Below are 18,710 nucleotides of genomic sequence, written 5' to 3'. Positions count from 1 at the left end.
CTCAATCTTTAACACAGAAAGCGACCCAGGATCTTTTATCACAGTCAGTGAAGAAGCCCAGGAAGATAGCTCCGGTTCTTTCTGCTTCTCGGAGTGCTCCCTCCACGGAAGCTCCTAAACCATTTCGAGGGAGAGCTCCCGTTCGCTCTTTCTCCAGGTTCATGGGAGAGGTAGAGCCTCTTCTAAAACCACTCCCTCTTCCATCAAGAAGTAGGCCCCGTAGTCCTCCACACAGCAGTAGGAGCCAGATTACACCTTTTCTGGCAGACCTGGTTTCATCTCGGAGCGGATCCTTGGACGGTCCAGGTCCTGAAGGAAGGATACACCATTCCGTTCATCAAGCACCCCCCTCTCATCACGAATTTCCTGTGAATTTGTCAGCCTACTCGGAGAACTCCGAAAAATTTGCTGCCCTCCATCAAGAAGTTCTCGCCTTACTGGCAAAGAGGGCCATAGAGTTAGTGGACTCTCCGCAGAACCAGGATTTTACAATCGCCTTTTCCTGGTAAAGAAGGCCACGCGGGGGGTTGGAGACCGGTGTTGGACGTCAGTGCCCTGAACGTCTTTGTCCTGAAGACGAAGTTTTTCTATGGAAACGACCCAATCGGTATTAGCAGCGCTTCATCCTGGAGATTGGATGGTTTCCATAGACCTTCGGGACGCTTATTTTCATATCCCGATTCATTCGGAATTGAGAAGATTCCTGAGATTCGTGTTCCAGGGCTGCATTATCAGTTCAGGGCCTCTGCTTTGCCTGCCTGCGACAGCTCCACAAGTGTTCACCAGAGTTCTGTCGTCAGTAGCAAAGTGGCTTCATCTAGACGTGATACGAATATCCATGTATCTAGACGATTGGCTTCTCAGGGCAAGGTCCAGAACAGAAGTGTGTGGAGGACCTACAAAAGACTTTAAGGATGACGGAAAGCCTAGGTTTGTTAGTAAACAAGGAAAAGTCATGTCTCACCTCTTTCAGGAGATAGTTTATTTAGGAGTGAGACTGAATTCAGTTCTTTTTCAGGCTTTTCCGTCTCGCCAAAGGATCGACTCTTGCCTGAACAAAATAGACGAATTTCTCGTCAGACAAAAACTTGCTCGGCGAATCAGTGGATGAGCCTTTTAGGAACCTTGGCTTCAATAGAGCAATTTGTAAGTCTGGGCAGGCTCAACATGAGACCACTTCAATTTTACTTGAAGCAGAAGTGGCAAAGGAAGAAGTTCCCAGACTCCTTCGTGTTCCCATCTCGGAAGGAATCAAAACAGGACCTACTTTGGTGGGAATCAGAAGGAAGGCTTGTCTCTAAGCCAGTTGAGCCCAACCTTACGCTTTTGTCAGACGCATCGGACAAAGGGTGGGAGCTACTCTGGGGAGAAAGGAAGTGTCGGGACTTTGGCAGATTCATCAGAGAAGCTGGCACATAAATCTAAAAGAGTTGAAGGCGATTCATTTGGCTCTAATGCACTTCAAGACAGAGGTAAGAGGGAAAGTAGTGCTGGTTCAAGCAGACAACACCACGGCTCTCTCTACATAAAAAAACAGGAGGGGGACACACTCGTTCTCTCTGTTGCGAGGCGGCGAGAGACCTACTCATTTGGGCGAAAGAGAACAAGGTTGTCTTGAGCACAAGATTTATTCAAGCTCGAAGAATGTAAAGGCAGACATTCTCAGCAGGAGAGGACAAGTCCTCTCCACAGAGTGGACGTTACATCCTCAAATATGCAAGAAGCTTTGGGGGATTTGGGGATGTCCTCAGTTGGATCTCTTCGCACAAACAAGACAGCTCGTCTACCACTGTATTGCTCCCAGTTCCAGACGAGGAGGCGTTTACAGTGGATGCCATGCTTTCTGGACTGGTCAAATCTGGATCTGTATGCCTTTCCACCTTTCAAAATGATAAGATTAGTTCTGGCAAAGTTCAGAGGTCATCAGAACGTCAGGATGACTCTGATAGCCCCCTTTTTGGCCGGCCAGGGAATGGTTTCCGGATCTACTACTGCTGTTGACGGACTTTCCGAGAGAGTTACCGTTAAGGAAGGATCTACTCAGACAGCCCCACTTTCTGAGGTTCCATCACAACTTGTCCGCTCTTCGACTAGTCGCATTCAGACTGTCGAGCATCTCCTCAGAAAGAGAGGATTTTCAAAGAGAGCTTCAAGGGCTATTGCTAGACCCAGAAGAGAATCCTCTGATCGAGTGTACCAAGCTAAGTGGGTCCAATTCAGAGCTTGGTGCAAAGAAGAAGGAATTTCGTCTTCTAAGACCTCTATAGCTCAGTTAGCTAACTTCCTTCTTTTTCTTCGTGAGAATAAGAAGCTTTCTACCCAGACGATTAGGGGTTATAGAGCATGTTGTCTTCTGTGTTCAGACATCGAGGATTAGACATTTCTAATAATCAAGCCATCTCAGACCTGATTCGTTCCTTTGATACGACCAAGACAAAGGAGTCAAGAACAGTAGCTTGGAACCTGGATGTAGTTCAATGGCTGATGTCAGATAGATTCGAACCGATCTCCTCTAGTTCTTTTAGAGATCTGACCAGGAAGACCCTTTTTCTTTGTGCTTTAGCATCAGCTAGAAGAATCAGTGAGCTGCATGCTATTGATAAGAGAGTTGGATTCGCTAAGGGCAATGCCATTTGCTCATCAATGCTGGGGTTTTGGCTAAGAATGGAAAATCCCTCACGTCCTTGGCCTCGTTCTTTCTCTATAAGAACATTTCGGAGTTTAGTGGGGCCTAATGAGCCTGAATGTCTTCTCTGTCCAGTGAGAGCACTTAGACATTATGTGCAAGGACCAAAGGTATAAGAGGTAAGAGTGATAACCTGTGGTGTTCAGTGAAAGATCCTTTCTCGTCCTCTTTCTAAAAATGCGCTCTCCTTCTTTTTAAGGAATTTGATTTCTGAGGCACACGGACAATGTCAGGACTCAGATATCAAAGTGTTTAAAGTCAAAGCTCATGAAATTAGAGCATGTCTACGTTTATGGCCTTTAGACGTAATCTGTCTTTGAAAGACATTATTAAATCTACATATTGGAGAAGCAATTCTGTCTTCGCATCTCATTATCTGACAGATTTGCAAACCACATATGAAAATTGCAGTACATTGGGGCCATTCATTGTGACTGACACGGTATTGTGAGGGTGGAGAGAAGGATGTATCCCATCCTCACTCATTTTCTTTTCTTCCGATTGATGTATGTTTTTTGTATTTTTAAGGTTGTCTGAAGATACAGGGAGTTTTTTTTTTTTGAGTATCTTTCAGTCTTTTAATGTCGGTGTATTTCTTAAACAGTTGTGGTGATCCCTCGTTTTTCATTGTATTTTGTGGTGATTTGTACTGCGCCCTGAGCAGGAGCATTATAGTCTTGTCCGTTACGGTCACGTCCTCAACGGCAGTACTTATTATTGTGTCCGACGCACGGATCCATATATCCTGTCGGTACAATAAGGCCAGCAGACTACAGAGGCAGTAACCACTGAGTCAGCGGTCTTTTAAAGGTAAGGAAACCTATATCTTCGGATAATTCCAAACAGTTGTTATTTTAGCTGCCATTGTCCCACCACCTAAATGTGTCAATCAGCTATATGTAACCACCGGGTAAGTTATATAAGTGAAAATGACATTTTTATAATAATATAAAGTTTCACTTATACCTTACCCGGTGGTTACATAACGAAGCCCGCCCTCCTCCCCTCATATGACAGGTAGGCATGAAACTTCTGATTTATGGTTGGAATGGTTCCCGGTACCTGGTAGAGGGCGGGAGTAGAGGGATCACCTGTCAAACCATTAGCGCTACCGCGAATTTCAAATTCTGCCGGGACGTCAGGATTTATATTATTATAAAAATGTCATTTCTTTACAGAATTTAAGATAAAGGGCGTCAAAGAAAGAGAGGTATTACTTTATGCCTCATTTTGGCCTTAGCGAGGTTGGATTCACAGAGGTCATGTTCTTCTCTCAGCAGCATGTTTTGGAAGTCTTTTCCAAGACAGTCTGAATATTCTATCAGCATCTATTATAAATGGACCTTAACAACCTCTCCACTCTGAGTCTGTCTGCGTGCAGACTGACCAGAAGTGGACATGAATGAGAGGATTTTTCAAGGTAAATGACAATAGTCATGGACAAGATATAGAATTGCTGCAGATCGTGCTAGAGGGAATGAGGAAACCACATAGCGGTTTTTTCTTCCCTTTCAGAGGGAAGAATCACCTTTGTATAGGTATATCTGCTATCAAAGAACGCAGTAAAAGGCTATACTCGTCTCTATAAAGGGAATTGGAGATAGCAGAGGATTAAGATCTTCGGGATCTTATACGATACCTCAATATGACAAGAGTAGGATATCATGTACTTCTAATGGGATCTTTTTTGTGGCCACAGATTCTATGTTCCGACAAGATGGAACTGCTCCTCATCAAACTTCTTTGAGAAATTTTTATGAGGGAATTCTTTGTTTCTCTTGGTCCTAAACGATCAAGACGACAAGTGAATTTTTTGAGCATTGGAATCTCGCATCAGATTCTATGGAGATTAGGCAATGGGTTCTTGCCAGCATAGTATATCTGGCAAAAAGAACTCTAAAACCCCCTATTCCTGATTCAATGTTTTCAGATAGAGGTTTCGTTGTCCAGGCAGGGTACTTACGTTTTCATCTACAGTAGAATGGTTCAAACCTTTGCTACAGAGTCTTTGGAATGCGATGACGGCTCGAAATGCTTCCCAGAAGGTGTTCAGAGGGATACAATGAAGAGCTAGAAATCAGGAGTACTCCCAATTTCAGCTCAGAGTCTCCTTCGACTTCCAGCTTCTTCCCTTCCTTCGGGCAAGGATAGGGAAGATTCTGCAACGAGAAAACCCCTTCAACATGTAAGAAGAGATCTCGTGAGCAACGGAAGTATTCAAGAGGACCCTCCTTGGAGGAAGACTTATCTCTTGTATGGTTAGATATCCTATCGTCTACTGGATGTAGCGTGACTACAATCACCTCCCTTGCCGGAGGAGGCCAAAGGCTCAAAGTGGAAGAACTTCTTCCACTCTTCTCCAGTCTCCTGATAAACTATTGTGGATATTCAGGACTTTTGGACAATGTAGCGCCAACCAGGTGCCATATGCCAAAACAGGCGTAAAAAATGCCAGAGGCAAACAGTCCCAAGAACACTGTCATTGTCTGAGGAGAAAGAGCTGGCCTACCACCTGGCACAGATGTGCTAGACGCGAACAAACTCGGACAGATAAAGAGTGTCCGATGTGGACATCGCCAGACATCCTCGAGACTCTACCAAGCTCGAAACTCCTGCAAGTGGGGAGGAGCCAGCCAGCCAGGCGCGAGGCCCCAGCCAGGCGCGAGGCGCCACCCAGGCGCGAGGCGCCACCCAGGCGCAAGCCAGGCGCGAGGCTTCATCCAGAAAAGATCCATTTCAAAGGAAGCCCTGGTCTTCTTTGAAATAAGTGTGATCGCTAAAGCCACTTCATGTATAACTTGATGATTCCTTCAAACAGCTGAGAATTAAAAGCGCTTGAAGTGCGAGCTTTATGAATTCTTGTTCGTTCCATAACAATATGTCGTGAAGGACATATTAGCTGTAACTTACGGGAGATGCAACTCTGTGTTGACTTCCCTTTGCACGAAGGAGGTCAAGTTGACCTACGAGAGATCCTTCTCTCTTGGTTTTTACGTGTCTACGGATACGTTGCTGTGATAGGGAGCCGACACTGATCCTTAACTAAAGTGATTTAATTTTTATGTTAACATAGTGTTTTTTCTTTGGTTTATTTGAAAGGAGTTTGGGGATAGCTCTTTTCAAATTAAGCACAAACCCTGTGTTAGGATCAGGTGATCGGGATCGGTGTTGTGCTCCTTAATTATGCCCCTAGGCATAGGTGTACGTATTGTCATGTAAGTGGATAAGACCCCATTGACAAATGACCATTAGATTCTCGAGTAAGTGGATAAGACCCCTTTGCAAACCAGATCTACAAGAACTCTTAGCCATAGGTCACATCCTCGCTGAGGCTCTTGAGACTAAGCAGACTACTAGCAATAGCTAGGAAGTCGACCCTTCGTCTAAACACATAGGAACCAAGGTTTTATTTATTTATTACCTACAATGTATGTTGTTTACCTGTCTAATCAGGAATTAGCTGTCTCTTACCCTCCGCCAAAGGTGCCAATCAAGCTAAAGTATATATCTGAAACAGGGGAAGTGAATGTATGAAAAATTATATTGTTCTTGTCACTACTAAAGTTTCATACATACTTACCTGGCAGATATACGATTGAATGGCCCACCCACCAGCCTCCCCCCTCAGGAGACAGGTGGAAGAGAAAATCTGGTTCTAGAAGGTAATGGTTCCTATTCCTGCCACCCAGCGACGGGACGGTAGATCACCTGACCTACCTACCTGTAGCGTGTGCCGCGAAATTCGAATTTCTATCGGGGACGACAGAGTCTATAGCTAAGTATATATCGCCAGGTAAGTATGTATGAAACTTTATTGTACAATAACAATATCATTTTTATTAATATACTGTGCTAAACTATAAAGGATTCTTATCATAGTATGCATTTTTTAAAAGCGTAATAAACTCGGAGCGTCGGAAGCGTCAGCGTCGTAACCTCGGAACAAGCGTCGTAACCCAGGGCGGATTTTTCAATGAATATTTAAGAAAAAGCGTCGTAACCTCGGAACGTCGTAAGCCGGAGCCGTCGTAATCCGGGGACCGCCTGTATATATACATACATACACACACACACAAGTCTACTGCTGTAACTTGGAATGCCTTACTCCCTTTTCCTCCAGTTGGCTCTCGTCTTTGGTTTACAGTTTACAGATGAGTGGGACAGTGGTTTTCTGCGATGAAAGGTTTCTGTTTCTTAAAACTACCACATTGGTTACAACAGCTGGTGTTTTCATTGTTAATCGCTCCATGTGAATGAGAATAAAGGCACTGGTAAAAGTAACAAGCTTGCATGCATATGACCTGAAAATGTATTCAAATGATTATATGGTGTACTACATATAGAAATACGTACTGTACCTTTCTTAATGTACTCATAATTTTTTGTAAAGTTTTTCTTTGTACTTGTTTAAAAAGTATTTTATTTGACTGAAAAGCTTAATAAGATCTTAATTTTTGCAGGTTCTCATAGGAGACTATGTCAAAATGGCCTCGCCTAAGGGATTACCAGGACCTGGTTTTCCAAAAGGATTCAACAAAGATGACTTTATCTTCAGCAAATTATTCAAGTGTGTGAACTTGATTGGACAAAATGTCATGTGTGATGTAGTAAGAGCAATGTATTCACACACATCAATTAAATCTGATGGAGGCACTAAGACTTTGTACCAGTACCTGCAAGACATAGGTTGGAGTAAAAGGACTATAAAAGATAAAATCACAAAATTGCATAAAGAACTCTTAGATAAAGACCTAAATGAGGTAGATTTTGATATATCTTTTGCATTTGTCATCATAACAGAAGTATGTAAAGATCTTGCCAATCAGTTGAGTGACGCTGCTAAAAAGGCTGTCGAAGATTTGAAAAAAATGAGAAATAAGATTTGCCATAAATATGGTATTGCTTGTGATGAACTTATTCCCATGACTGACAACCTTAAACAACTTCTTAAAGATATATATGAGGGCGTAGGTGTTGTTGTTGACAAGGACTTCTCAGATAATACAAAATGTATGGAAGATAACATACAGAGTATTGTTTCTGCTGAATTTTACCAGATGGATTTAGACACTTACCTAGAGGATGTGAAGAAATTTAGAGAAGATTTAAAGTTCCACATGATACACGAAGGAAACGAAGAGTTTCAGTCTTCATACAGCAGATTGCGGATTCTGAATCCATGCATTTGGATGACTGAGGAAGAGGTAGAAAAGACTCCTTTAAGTAAGTATGAAGTGGACACAATCTTTACTCCTTTGAAAATAGAGTCCACCAGAAGAAACATTGAAATAGCAGACATTTTCACTGTTAAAAAAAGAATCAGAGGCGCTGATCAGGAACCATCTGCTCTTTTGATGTATGGATTGGCTGGATGTGGCAAGACTTCTCTATGCCATTATGTAATCCATGGATGGTGCAAAAAGGATGAAAATATAGTTGGTCTTGATCATTTTGATTTAATCATCTTTGTTGAAGTTCGCAGAGCTCGATCAAAATCACTGATTGAGTTTCTGAAAGAAGAATGTATGGCGAAAACCTGTCAGAAATTTGATTCTGGTGACATAATACCAACTTTGAAGGACCTTGATATTCTTGTGGTCGTAGATGGTTTTGATGAAGCCAAGAAAGGCAAATCTCTAGATCTTGTAAAAGATATTTTTTGTAAATTTTGTGATCAGCGTATCCTTCTAACAACTCGTCCTGAATACAAGGAAGATGCATTTTACATTGCTAAGACTTTTGATGTTTCCTATCTCCCAATCCAGATATGTGGCTTTGATGAGCAGGGTTTAAAAATTTTTTCGGAGAAGGTATTTGGGGCAGTGGAGAGAGATGAGAGACGCCGCCAGAAAGAACTTCGCGATTTCCTGCATTACATGGAAACTACTGGAAAAGTTTTGGATGAGCACTTGAAGCTTCCTTTAACCCTATCTCTTCTCATATATCTTTGGAGGGAGGATTCCTCAATTGTTTTCAGAATTACTTCAGCTACCATGCTGTATCTCGAAATCTTCAGGCTTTGTCAAAAAAGATTAAGTAATCGGTTAGAGAAAAAGGGCAGAAGAGATCTTGAGGAGGAACTTGATAAGATATTTTTCTGTTTAGGACACCAAGCTTGGTCGCTGCTTCTCGAAGGAGATCTCTTGTGTTTGACAAAGATGGAATTCAAACATGTGAAGGAAGAATGCCAGAAGAGATCAGTTGATGTATTGGACTTTTTATCCACCTATTTGTACTGTGAAACAGAGGAGAATGAGGACATGTCGGAAAAAGTTTTTGCTTTTCTGCATAAAACACAAATGGAATACCTAGCTGGAGCATATTTAGCTAATAGCTTAACTTTTGCCAGCTATAGAAAGCTTTCTTTTGCAAATATTAATGCTGAAGTGGAAGGAAAAAGTGAATGGCAAAGTTTGCTTGAAGTTATCAAGTACTTGACAGGAAGTTTGGCAATTACAGATAATTTGACAGCAGGGAGAATATCAGAAATATTTGGGATACTGGAGAAACCTAGTAGTATTCTGTATGGAGATTTCAACTTTTGGTGGAGTTTTTACTTGGAAACCCTGAAAAATAAGATTGCTGGGAATGAAATTATTGACCGGTTACCTCATTTAGATTGGACTTTGAAAGAGAAACAAGTTATTTCTGGGCTCAAGTTTTACCATGTTCTCAATGTGAATCTGAATTCTCTGGTCATTGACATCCCAATTGATGTTGATCCTTATGATATCAAAGAGTTATTACCTATTCTGAGAGATATAAGAAGAAAGAAGTTAGGACAAAGAAGGGCAAATATGCCAATAGTCCCAGTATTGACTGAATTACACTTTTGGAATCATGACAACTACTCTAAAAGCAAACTGTCAGATGAATTCATTATGACTTTGAACCCCTGGGGTCACCTCACCAATTTCACTGGCAGTTTAGGGGAGCGAGAGGTGTTGAGTTACTGCTTTAAGCTGAAGGTTATTCGCGTTAGGCTGAACACTATTGATGCTGTCAGAGCCTTCAAACAAAGTTTGAGCAGGATTTACAAAAGTGTCAATACGCTTCGTATGACCCTTGGCATTCCTTTCAGCTGCCAACCATCAGATTTGTGCGATTTGCAATTTAAGGACACATTCGAGTTAACGCTGAAGGGAACGAAAGATGAACATAAGGACTGGATAGTAGGAGTGGTGAAGCAAATTAATGGAAGGTAATTATTTTAAATTTTTATTGTAATTGCAATAGACATAATCTAGCGTATCTATACCAGAGACAGACCTCATACTGTAAGTGAGGGTTAATGCACAGAAGGCCCTAGATGAGTTCACTACTTATTATTTTATATTTGAAAATTTTCTCAATTATAATAAGGGTCCTTTATAATCTAAAGGAAATCATCAGATTTGATATTTGTTATCCCAGATTCATTTTCATAGGGTAGTTGTCTGCATTCCTATTTGCTGTTAAGGTTTTCAAAGATACACCAGACATTTGCAATCGTCATTTCTTCTTTTAAGAGCTGTGGAAACAGATACAATAAATGCATATTTCAGGGAATTCCCTCCGTTTTGCTGGTTAAATACATTCCATATCCAAGGAATTCACTCCGTTTTGCTGGTTAAATACAGTCCATATTCAAGGAATTCACTCCGTTTTGCTGGTTAAATACAGTCCATATTCAGTCGAACCGCAGGATTCATGGGGAATTCATACCGCAACCCTCCACGAATAGCTTGTAACTGCCTAATTTTGTAGTTCAAACACGAAAACCCCCTATAACAATGCTTATACCTGAGTACTATTTTATTAGTTTTATCACAAAAAATGCAATTAGTCACAAACATTATATGAAAATAGGGTACGTCTAATTAGTGAATATTTCTCTATGAAAAATTCCGCAAAGTGCAAAGTTTCCGTGAAAAATGTGGATATACGTTCTACAGAAAAATCTTTGAATAGGTGAAGCTACAGGCGGGGTCCATTGTATCTCATGCGGTGGTATATGTATCAGAGGAAATGAAAATACAGGTAAAGTAGCCAAGCGTGCAGCCAGTTTGAATAGATTCCACGTAAAGATTCCCTGAAACAGTTTTGTAACATTGCTGAATGTATACTACTAAATTAATGGCAGGCTTTTTGGAATGGAGCTCTTAATGAAAAAAACAGAGTATAGTACATAAATCCCTATATGTGTATGTGCCGTCAGTCTGCAAATGTAGAGATCACAGTACGTACAACATTAGTTACAAAAGCCATGGAAAGGGGATTTTTAAATGTTGTACATTGTTGCACGTCTTCCCATAAATGTTTAATCTGTGCAACTCCTGCCTTTTACAAAACCAGCTCGTTCATCTCTAAGCATTTTATCACGTCCCTTCTCCAGCTTATTGGGAATTAGCATATTAGGTGTACGTACATCACAACTGATGCATATTCAGGAAGGTCCCTTCTCTTTGGTATGACTTCCAGTTCCCAACCATTAGGCTATGTTTCCTCAGTTCATATTTTGCAAAACAGTCTACGTACTAGTACAAGATGTCATTTTATTTTCAGCTCAATCATCTCTGTGCTGATTCCACCATATTCAAGAGCGCCTTCTATCTCTTTTAAGTTGATCTCTTACTGATTCCACTCTACAATCCATGAATTCATTCATCAGTACATTTGGGTCTTCTCCAGCTTTGTTTATCAGTGAAATTATCCCATTCACATCTGTTCGTAACCTCACAAAAATATTTCACTAGGCATTAGCTTTGCTCTCCTTATAATGTTATTATCAATCCATACCTTCAATTTACACAAGTTTTCTTGATCTTTTCACTCGTGGATATTTCATTGATAAATAGGTGGGCTAACCTAAACACCAGTGCCACTCTGAATACAGGCAGTCTCCGGGTTACGACGGGTTCGGCTTATGACGTTCCGAGGTTAAGCCGCTTTTCAATTATATTCATCAGGAATTATTTCCAGGGTTACGACGCCTACAACGCTCATCTGGCACAAGAAGTATGACACCAAAAATGCAAAATAATCAATATTTAAAGTTTTTTTGATGAAAAATGCAATAAGAATGCAGTTTACATAGTTTTCAATGCACCCAAAGCATTAAAATAAGGTTTTCTTAGGATTTTTATAAGTTCCGGCTTACAACAATTTTCGGGTTACAACGCATCTCAAGAACAAAACCCCCTTCGTAACCCGGGGACTGCCTGTATAGTACTTGGCTTTTTCAGCTTCCTTGACATGTTATTCTAGATAATATATCTTGCCTCTTCCAGCATTGTGTTTGAACTTCACTATCTGGACTTTAGTACAAAGCACTGTTTACACGTCTTTATGAAGAAGGTTATTTTTATGCAGCACAGTAGTTCCTCACATCAATACAGTGGTCCGGGGGGGGGTGGGGGGGCTGTGCCAGACCCCCCGCGAATAGTTGGAACCCCTATAAAATCGCTGAAAACACCCTATTTTGTTAGTTAAAACTCAAGAAAAACCCACTAAAAATGTTTATACTTGGTTTTTTAATAGTTTTATCACAAAAAGTGCATTTTATGGTGAAATTGATAATAAAAACTTGGAATTTCTGGATATTTCTCATAGAAAAATATCGCGGATGCGCGAATTTACCGCAAATAATTGGGGGAAATGTTCTCGAGAGAAATCAGCAAATGTGCGAGTCCACGAATCCAGAGAACACGAATATGGGGGTCCACTGTACATGAAAGTGCTTGAGGTAGCTGTGGAGAATGCTCTTTGGCAATAAAAGGTCCTTGATTACTCCTCAAATTAAGTGTTACTAAGGTTTTGCTAAATGTGAAGTAGTATAGTCTGATGTAATTTGTTCTTTTACAGAAATGGCTGCTTGAAATTGTCCCTGTTGAACTCGGAAGTAACCTATGAGACCATTACCTATCTTCTGGAGAAACTTAGGAATGATATACATGAGAAGATTACACTGGACACAATTAATAAGCCACCTGAAAAGCAAGTGGAAGTGTTGAAAAAATTGTCGATAAAGGTTAACACAGAAATTAATTGGCTTACATCCTAAGATATGATTTCAGTTCCTTAATACTGCTCTTAATTTTACATGTGAAGACTGGTAGATGCCTGAAGAAGAGGCAAAGTTAAAAAACATGAGATCTAACTAAGGAAAAAAGACAGACCTGCCTTGCCTCTTAAGGACTAATTAGCCACTGGAATTGGAAAACTAGAAATGCTCATGTAGCTCAGCTGTAAAGAAAAGAAACTTCTGGAAACTCCTGAATGCAGAGGCTGAAGATTGGAAACATGCTTTGCAAGATAAAGTTGATGTTGAAGATTCATTATTTGGCAATAATGAGTGTTCTCTTCAACAGTTAATTTAGGCAGCAGCTGTAGGTGGTGAAGGCTTTGTGTATCAAAAGTCACATCAAGTGAAAGCAGATGATGTGAATGATAATTTAGCAAAAATGTGCCATGGCACAAATCATGGTGCACCAACGAAATAGTATTGATGTAAGGCATTATATATTCTAAGGCTTCATGTGAACAACCATCTGTATGAGTCAAAGATAAAATCAGCTGACTTCATGGAACACAAACAGTTTTATAAGTAAGACTTCATGAGAAAATCAAGGATCATGTTTTGCTTATTGGGAATTTTATAGCATGAATGGCATTTGTGTGAATGTATACACTATATGAAGTGAGGTTACATTAGTACAACCATTTTATGCTATTGGAATAAAGACATTGCAGTACAAATACCCGTCATCTCAGGCCTAATTATGGAAATCAAACTTGACTCATATTTTGGTAGTGTAACTTTGAATTGTCCATGGCTTAATCTAATTGAAAATACAGCATACAGGTAAGTCTATTTTGGGAATATGGATATTTTTGTTTTTGTAATAGGCGTTGTTGATGTCACATGAATACGTTTCCTAGCACAGTAGTCTTTTGAGTTAGTTTTTTATCTTTTCAGTGAATATATTTGATGGATCATTGAGAATTCAGCCGTTTTTGGTTGTAACATTTTTGCTTGGAAGAGACACATCCTTGTGGCCTACACTGTGCAATCTGATGGTGATAAATGATAGTTTTAGCCTCCTAATGTTAAAATAAGGCCAGATGGTCACTGACAGGTAAACATACTTTTGCAGAATAGGTGGCCCATATTTGGAAAAATACAAATGGAAAATGTAAACTTACATACATGAACTGCATATTCTGTGGGAAAGCACTCACACTTACTCTGTGGTTACCTATGAATGTTATGATAATTTCCTCTTCTGTTTGGAAAAGATTGTGTTCTTCGTAAATGATTCACTTCACATTCAAGTGACCTGTATGTTTCTGATGATTCACTTCATTTTTGGGTGGCCCTAGTATGTTTCTGATGATTCACCTCACATTTTGGGTGAACTGTATGTTTCTGATGATTCACTTCACATTTGGGTGACCCAAGCGTGTTTCTGACAATTCACTTAATCTTTGGGTGACCTGAGTATGTTTCTGATGATTCACTTCACATTTGTGTGACCTGAGTATGTTTCCAATGATTCACTTCACATTTGGGTGACCTGAGTATGTTTGCAATGATTCACTTAACATTTGGGTGGCCCATGTATGTTTCCAATGATTCACTTCACATTTGGGTGACCCGAGTATGTTTCCAATGATTCACTTCACATTTGGGTGACCCGAGTATGTTTCTGATGATTCACTTCACATTTGGGTGACCCGTGTATGCTTCCGATGATTCACTTCACTTTGGGTGACCCGAGTATGTTTCTGATGATTCACTTCACATTTGGGTGACCTGAGTATGTTTCCGATGATTCACTTCACTTTGGGTGGCCCAAGTGCCTGATGCTGTTTTGACTTTCTTCCTCATCAGAGCAGCAAGAGCAATACCTTTAGCTGGTTGCTGTTATTATTGGTAATTTAAAAACAATTAAAAGTTCTAACTGGTTTTTATTATAGATTACAGTATTTTAAATAATAACGGTAACAAATACATCTGGTTATGATATATTTTTGTAACAACTGACATTCACAGCTGGTTATTATTATAAATTAACTTAACAATTACATACTAACATCAGTAGCTGGTCATGAGTACTGTGAATTCATTTAACTGTGTATTAATATCTATAGCTGCTATATTAATTTGACAATAATGACAGCTATAGCCGAGTATTTTTAACATTAAAAAGTTCTGTAACATAAAACTGCACCTGATTGTCAAATTGATAAGAAATATGGTAATGGCTGTGGCTCATTCATGATTATAAACCAATTTAACACAGTTATACTATACAGGTAGCTGGTGGTTGTCCTAAATTTATTTTAACAGCAATACATAGTAGCAATAATTAGTTACAATTATTTTATAGTGATTTAATAACAGGAAAAGGCATTGCTAACCTTTTTTTTTTAATTTATATCTCTATTTTTGACAAGCTTTTATGTCATTCTTAATTTGTATCCCATTGTACACACCACTTTGACTTCCACAGACACACTTCATCTCTGACTAACAGGACCTCATTGAAACTGGATGGTATTTAGTGGATTTCTGTCAAGCATCCAGATAGTACTTGACAATGAGAACTGTTAGTCCAGGAAAGCTTGTAACTTTTTTTAATGATTATCTCTGCTAGATACTTTTTCAGTTTCAATGAGGTCCTGTTAGTAATTGTATCAATGCACGGAACAATTGTGTAAGTGATCAAGTGACTTTATCTGTTCCAGATTGTAGAATGCACTGTGCAGTCTTTCTTACTTTTCTTCCGTAACTCTCATTATATCCCCAGGGTCCTTGTTGGACGAGTGGTTAACGTGCTCGCCTACTGATTCAGTAGGGCGAAGTTTAGTTCCCTACTTTGCCAACATGGAATCAGAGAATTTATTTCTGGCGATTAGACATACATTTCTCGATCTAATGTGGTTCGGATCCCACAGTAAGCTGTAGGTCCTGTTGCTGGGTAACCAATTCGTTCTTAGCCACAAAAATATTTAATCCTTTGGGCCATCCCTAGGAGAGCTGTTCATCAGCTCAGTGGTCTGGTTAAACTAAGATATACTTAACATCCCCGACAGTCACTTTCGTTAGTATCTGCCAGTAAACATGAACTCCTTTCATTCTTTCGTAATTTAAATTTGCCTTGATTTGTGCCGTCACATTCAGCAACTAATGGAAACTCACTCCGTGGACAGAACTGCCTTCTCTTGAGACAGCATCTCTCCATTTGTATCAGAATTTTAAAGTTTATACAAAATTCATAGATGGGCTTACAAAAAATGAGTAGAGCTTGCTTGTTGCTTTTGGAAAGTACAAAGAGAGAATAAAAACATAGGATATGGTGCATGAATTACTACATACCAAGAAAATGTTTTTACATTGCCCCCCCCCCCCCCCCCAAAAAAAAAAAAAAAAAAAAAAAAAAAAAAATAAAAAAAAAAAAAAAAAAAAAAAGCCAAATTGCAGACCCCTGTGATGTTGTTTGAGATTAAGCTAGACCTTATGCCAGCACCGGCTCTTGCTCATAGAGCAGCCCGTAAAACCCCCCCGTGAACAGCTAAAATCGTCACATACTTAAAACCCCTCTGAAAGCACATAGAACTGCCTTGGATAGTTCATTCAGAAAAAAAACCCTCAAAAAATGCATTTAGCCGAGTATATTTTAATAGTTTTATCGCAAAAAGTACATTTAATCATGAAATTGATATGAAAATACATTATCTAGTGAATATATCTCGGTGAAAAATACCACGAATAGGCGAATTTTCCATGAATAATGGCTAGGTATGTTCCATAGAGAAACTTGCGAATAGCTGAGAACGTGAATATGGTGGGTTCACTGTACAATCAACCCCTGCCATTCGTCAACTCGCCTATTCGCGGATTTCTGTATGGAACATATATACACATTATTCGTGGTAGTTTTCATTGAGAAATACAGTATTCACAGATTGCTGTATTTTCAAATAATTTTTTTGACTAGATGGACTTTTTGTGATAAAACTATTAAAATATTCATTTATTAGCCTTTTTAGAGGCTTTTTCTTGTGTTGGAACTATAAAAATACATAGGCAGTTACAAGCATATTTAGAGGACTTCTAAGTATTTGCAGATTTTAGCTATTTGTAGAGTTGTATGGAATGCATCCCCTGCAAATACGGGGCTGGGGGATGGCGTTTGCTGTAATGCCATTGGCACCCAAGTCCCTTAAACGTTTGTGAGATAAGCTGCATCACCCAGAAATATGGTGCTTTTTGAAAGCCAGAAACTAACCCTCCAAGGGATCCGTGTGCAAATTTTTTCCCATAATTTCTTTTGGCATTTTTCATGTATATATTTAATAGCTTTGTTAAGAAATGTTTGCAATTTTATAATATCAGACTGTGATGCGATGTTTTAATGGATAATTTTGTTGTGTCAGTTTTTATTTTATGCAATATGTTTGTATAGAGTATATATTTTCCATCTTAAGATCCTCTGTCTTTTTTGTTTTGTCTGTGATTTTATGGACGCTCATGAAAACACACACGCATAAATGCATTGTGAGTTTTTGTGTGAAATGGACTTCTATAATAGTGCACAATTTATCAAATTAATGATTAGGTTTATTATCCTTTCAGGATTATTTAGACCTTTTTTTTCATAAGGTAAAGGTAGTCCTCGAGTTATGATGTTTTGAGGTGCGACATATCGAAGTTACTATGATGATCCCAGTTACAATATTTTAAAGTTACGCTTTTGATACTGATACAACAATATTGAAAATATTATAAATCTCGCAGGACAGGCACAAGCAGCAGCATACGATGTATGATATGTTGCTCTGAGTAGCTGAGATGTCCTTCGCTCTTGCCCTGACCAATCCCTCACTCCCTCTCCCATTCTTGTTTGTGTTTTGTAGTGTCTCTCTCTGTATTATCATAAGTCTTGGTCATTGGTGCACTGGCTGTGAAATCCCCAATCTGTATTGCACCTCCAGACCAATTAAGAATAAAAAAGAATTAGCTGATACTAATAATTAGACCAATTAATAATAAAAGAGAGTTAACAGTACAATACAGTATTATATGTATAGATTATAGTGTAGGCTAGGCTGCCTCCGAGTTACGATATTTTCAAGTAACGTAAGGGTCACAGTAACGTATCCCCATCATAACCAGAGGACTACCTTTGTATACTGTTTTTATTGTTGCTTTGATGTTTTGATGAATTTTATCTCCTGAAGGTGAATTTTTTATTTGAACTGTGATACTACAATTTTCAAAGAAGTACATACAGTATAATGTGGATTTTATATTTGTACTCAAGTAGTTTATGAAAATTTCTTCTTTTAAATAAAGCTTATTATTATTATTATCATTATTTCGGAAGGAGACCCTCTCGTAGACATGTTTTGTTAAAAATGACTGCTGCTTCAGCACTATTAATCTTGTAAAGAGTCTTCTCTATCTTTCTGATGACGGCTTTCTCGTTGTTGCTTAGACTGGCGAGCAATGCACCAAAGGGCATGGTAAAATTCGGTTGAGTCATTTGATTTATTACTTATACAATTTTCTCTCTCTCTCTCTCTCTAACGCGACGTTTCCTCCTGATCGACAGGACATTATCAAGCGATAACTGCTGAGGGACTGAATTCCAGTGGCGAATCCATCTCCTTTTATCGTGGTGTTGCGAGCTCTTGAGTACGGTCAGAGCACCTCTCCGGCAGGTCGGGTTTTCATTGGTTCCCGGGAAGGTGACTCATACGGCGGGCGTTGACGAGTCTTGCAGACCTTCTCAGGTGGGAGGTATCACCGGGAGCCTCTTGATTGGCTTCTACCTGAGTGACGTCACCCCTGGTATTATTCTCATGTCCGGTGTTCGTTTCATGCGCGCTGGTACTTTCGTTGGGGGGGAGGGGTGTGGTCCTCCTCACACACGTCGGTATCAGGAACGCTTTTTGGGTGGTATTAAGGGGAGGCTTTTCCTCGAGGATGAGCAGCGCTTCTAGGAGACGCAGACGTCGTGGGTCAGGTGCTCTCCCA

The 18,710-nt window shown here is 39.7% G+C and overlaps 1 protein-coding gene across 2 annotated transcripts in view; it reads left to right on the top strand.

Annotated features, from left to right (window-relative positions):
* LOC135225592 (uncharacterized) overlaps positions 1-18,039 on the top strand; it is a 35,605-nt gene extending 17,566 nt beyond the window's left edge. Inside the window, exons 2-4 of one of the 2 annotated variants that reach the window (XM_064264879.1) lie at positions 7,147-9,887; positions 12,530-12,716; positions 12,768-18,039. In XM_064264879.1, coding sequence (XP_064120949.1) covers positions 7,171-9,887; positions 12,530-12,716; positions 12,768-12,773 — 2,910 coding nt within the window. In that variant the 5' untranslated portion in view covers positions 7,147-7,170 and the 3' untranslated portion in view covers positions 12,774-18,039. Of the gene's footprint in view, positions 1-7,146; positions 9,888-12,529 lie in introns of both variants that reach the window. The other variant, XM_064264878.1, reaches the window with a different exon arrangement.
* The last annotated feature ends 671 nt before the right edge of the window (positions 18,040-18,710 follow it).

Source organism: Macrobrachium nipponense, chromosome 13 (genome assembly GCF_015104395.2).
Source record: "Macrobrachium nipponense isolate FS-2020 chromosome 13, ASM1510439v2, whole genome shotgun sequence".
Taxonomy (NCBI): Eukaryota; Metazoa; Arthropoda; class Malacostraca; order Decapoda; family Palaemonidae; genus Macrobrachium; species Macrobrachium nipponense.
This window is presented reverse-complemented; position numbering and strand designations above follow the sequence as displayed.